The 3,103-nt window shown below is 33.5% G+C and overlaps 1 protein-coding gene across 1 annotated transcript; it reads right to left on the bottom strand.

Moving 5' to 3' along the window:
* Positions 1-304: 304 nt before the first annotated feature.
* On the bottom strand, positions 305-1,296 carry BDBG_17230 (uncharacterized protein; the record flags this gene model as incomplete). The annotated part of the gene is made up of 2 exons (XM_031725001.1): positions 305-815; positions 1,265-1,296. The coding sequence occupies 2 exons, from the start codon at positions 1,294-1,296 to the stop codon at positions 305-307; spliced, it is 543 nt and encodes a 180-aa protein (XP_031578849.1).
* Positions 1,297-3,103: the final 1,807 nt, after the last annotated feature.

Below are 3,103 nucleotides of genomic sequence, written 5' to 3'. Positions count from 1 at the left end.
TATACAAAGATTTGATGATAGATTTGACTCAATAGAATGCTCATTCTGCAATACAAATGAGAATTCTGAGCATATTGTAATACACTGTGCATTATACAATAGTCTCAGAGTCAGATTGCAAGAGAAGTATGATCTAAATCAATTAAATATGAGATTCTTATTCTCAACTGAGACAGGAATTAAATACTTAATAGACATTCTATCAGAAACTCAAGCAGCTACAAGAAAATGACTAAATTCAGAATTATCTGAATATGAAGAGAAGAAAATCAATCAGATATAGTCTGTTAAAACAGTTATACACTCAAATATCAATGTATCTCAACCGCTCCACCACGAACTCGCTCGATTTTTCGAATAAGAACCCGCCGATAGATCCATCGAAAAGCCCTCGATCATACGAGCATTTTGACCCCATCGCCGACCGCATACCCCGTGTGGTGGTGGAGTTATCCAGCCAAACATGAACCAGACGTCGTTCGGAACTCCTGCGTGGGATTATCCCCCATTCTCCCCTACCACACCACAACCCCGGGCCAAATTGCCATACAAATTGTAAGGTGAAGAGACCTAGCCGTATGCACCAATCTTCTCGATTTTGGAAGATCCCCGATCTGTAGTTGTGGAGATATCTGAGGAGCGACCTCCGCGAAAACCCTGTCCATCTTTGATGTTCCAAAACACCAACGCCAAGTCCCACCCTCGTACCGCCCTTCCCAATCTGGCCCATCCCCGGCAGAAAAATACAAAAAGATACCTCGGCGATAATATCAAGCACATAATCAACGGACAACGAGTCAACAGCACACCAACAACTATAAAATCAGTATACCCCAAGGTCTGACTGAGCCTTTGATCCCTGCACAGTGAGATATATTAAATCTAGTTTTAATACCTCAATATTCAATAGATTCTGCAAGGAATTGAGAACAGCAATACTAGATTTCTATTGAATTTGAGAATTAACTCTATATTGATATAATCATTGACAAAGTCTTCTATTTTGAGATATAAATAACCAGTTCCTCTACATCCCGCTGGCAATATTTACATTATCATATAGAAACAGACTTATATTCTCTATAATATCAAGACTCTGAAGAGGGAAAGTCTTGATAGAGAGTATACAGTAGTGTATATCTTAGTAGTTTCTATCTCATTCTTCTGCAGCAGTTAATGCAAAAAAAAAAGATCTTAGAAATAGTTTTTTACTTCTCTTGAAAAAGTAAGGTGTTTTTCTCTGAGTTTTACACAATATTCTTACAAAGAATTAAAAACAGAGTTGTTTTCTGTCATAATTTCATATTCTTTTAAGTAAGAATTACTTTTTCAGTAACTGAAGAGCTTTCATTAATACTTAATTCTTTTTTACACTCTTTATTAACTGATTTGAGTTGCACACTTGTTGTGTGAGAAGAATTGAATAATTTAGAATAAAATTGAATAGTTTTAATCAATTTCTCTGCAAAAAATTGATTTATTTTTTGTCAGTTTTTCTCTCAAAAACTGTCATATCATCTGATTTACTATCAATTGATATCATACTTTTCCTCACTGTATCCCAAGAAAGAGATTGTAAAGATTTTATTGATTTATCTTAAAAATCAATTTTAGTTTATTAGATTCTCTTCAAAAATCTAACCTAGTTACTGAACTAGTGTGAAAAAAATCAGGTGTTTTATACACAAAAGTCTGCTATTCTTCTTTTGAAATAGTCTGATCAACTTTTCAATTGAAAACAGACTTAGAAACCTCTTAATTGAAACAGTCTGATCAACTTTTCAATTCAAAAGAGTTTAATAAATATCTCAATTGAATTAGTCTGACCAACTTTTCATTGAGTAAGAACAATGAGTTCAAAAGTGCACTCAGTTGATGTGGAAAAAGATGCTTTCTCAAATGCTATTCCTGAGATTGAAATTCTGAAGAGAAGAAAGAAAGAAGAAATAGAGAAACAACAAGTTCTTGAAATACAGGAACTTGAAAAAGCAAGTAAAATTCTTGGAAAGCAGTGTCTGAGTGAGATGAATAAAGAAGTTCTGTTAATTCTTCATACTCAGGCTAGACAACTACAGAAAGTGATCAAGTTCAAACTTGGAATTTCAAACACAGTTCAAAAAACTTTGAAAATTCCTAATACAATCACTGACTCTTCAGTTTGCTCTTCTTTCTTTTCTACTTCTTCTTCTTCTTCTTCTTTAAATCAGAAGAAAACATATGCTCAAGCAGCTGAATCTGCTGCCTCTAAACCTGCTATCTCTAAATCTGCTATCTCAAAACCTGCTCAAAATTCTGAGAAAACTGAGAAGAATACTGCTCATACTTCTAGTGATAGAAGAGTGGAGAAAAAAATGCAAAAAGAGAAAAATCTTCAAATCTTCAGAAATAGAAGACTTATTCTCAAAGTCTCAAATCAGGACATATTGCAGAGAAATAAGCTAAACTCAAACCTCATTTTCAGAATTAGAAATGAAATCAATCAGCAGTTCTTTTCTCAGTTAATAACTGATATTGAAGTTCAAAAACCAGTTATAGCTTCAATTGAGTCATTCTTCTTTGAAAACTTCATCATTCTGACTACAATGCCTGAATTCAGTGCTGAATTTCTTATTCAGAATGAGAATCTCTGAAAATCAGCAGTAGAATCTTTGTTAAACACAATAATTCTATCTGAGAGAGATGAAAAGTGAGATAAATTCATTCTTCATGATATTCCAGTTGAAATTTTTAACTGTGAAGAAGAAATGCTACTTCTCAAAAATGAATTAGAAGAATACAACTCTATTCAACTGAGAAAGGAGTCTGTATGACTAAATTCAATTGAGTTCAGACAAAGCAGAAGAAATGCCTCTGTTCTAGTATATATAAAGATAATAGAACAGTCAAAGATCTCTGAAGTAAGAGTAGCAGGTTTGAAAATGAGAGTTCATGAATACAAAGACTCAAGAATGAATCTCAAAGCTCAAACACAGTGTTCAAACTGTCAAAGATATGGACACTTTGCAATCTTCTATTTCAGAGACTCAAAATGTGCATTCTGTGTCAGAGATCATAAAACTAGTGAGCATAAATGTGAAACATGCTCAAAAAGAGATGAAATATG

Source organism: Blastomyces gilchristii (genome assembly GCF_000003855.2).
Source record: "Blastomyces gilchristii SLH14081 genomic scaffold supercont1.10, whole genome shotgun sequence".
NCBI classification, from domain to species: domain Eukaryota; kingdom Fungi; phylum Ascomycota; class Eurotiomycetes; order Onygenales; family Ajellomycetaceae; genus Blastomyces; species Blastomyces gilchristii.
This window is presented reverse-complemented; position numbering and strand designations above follow the sequence as displayed.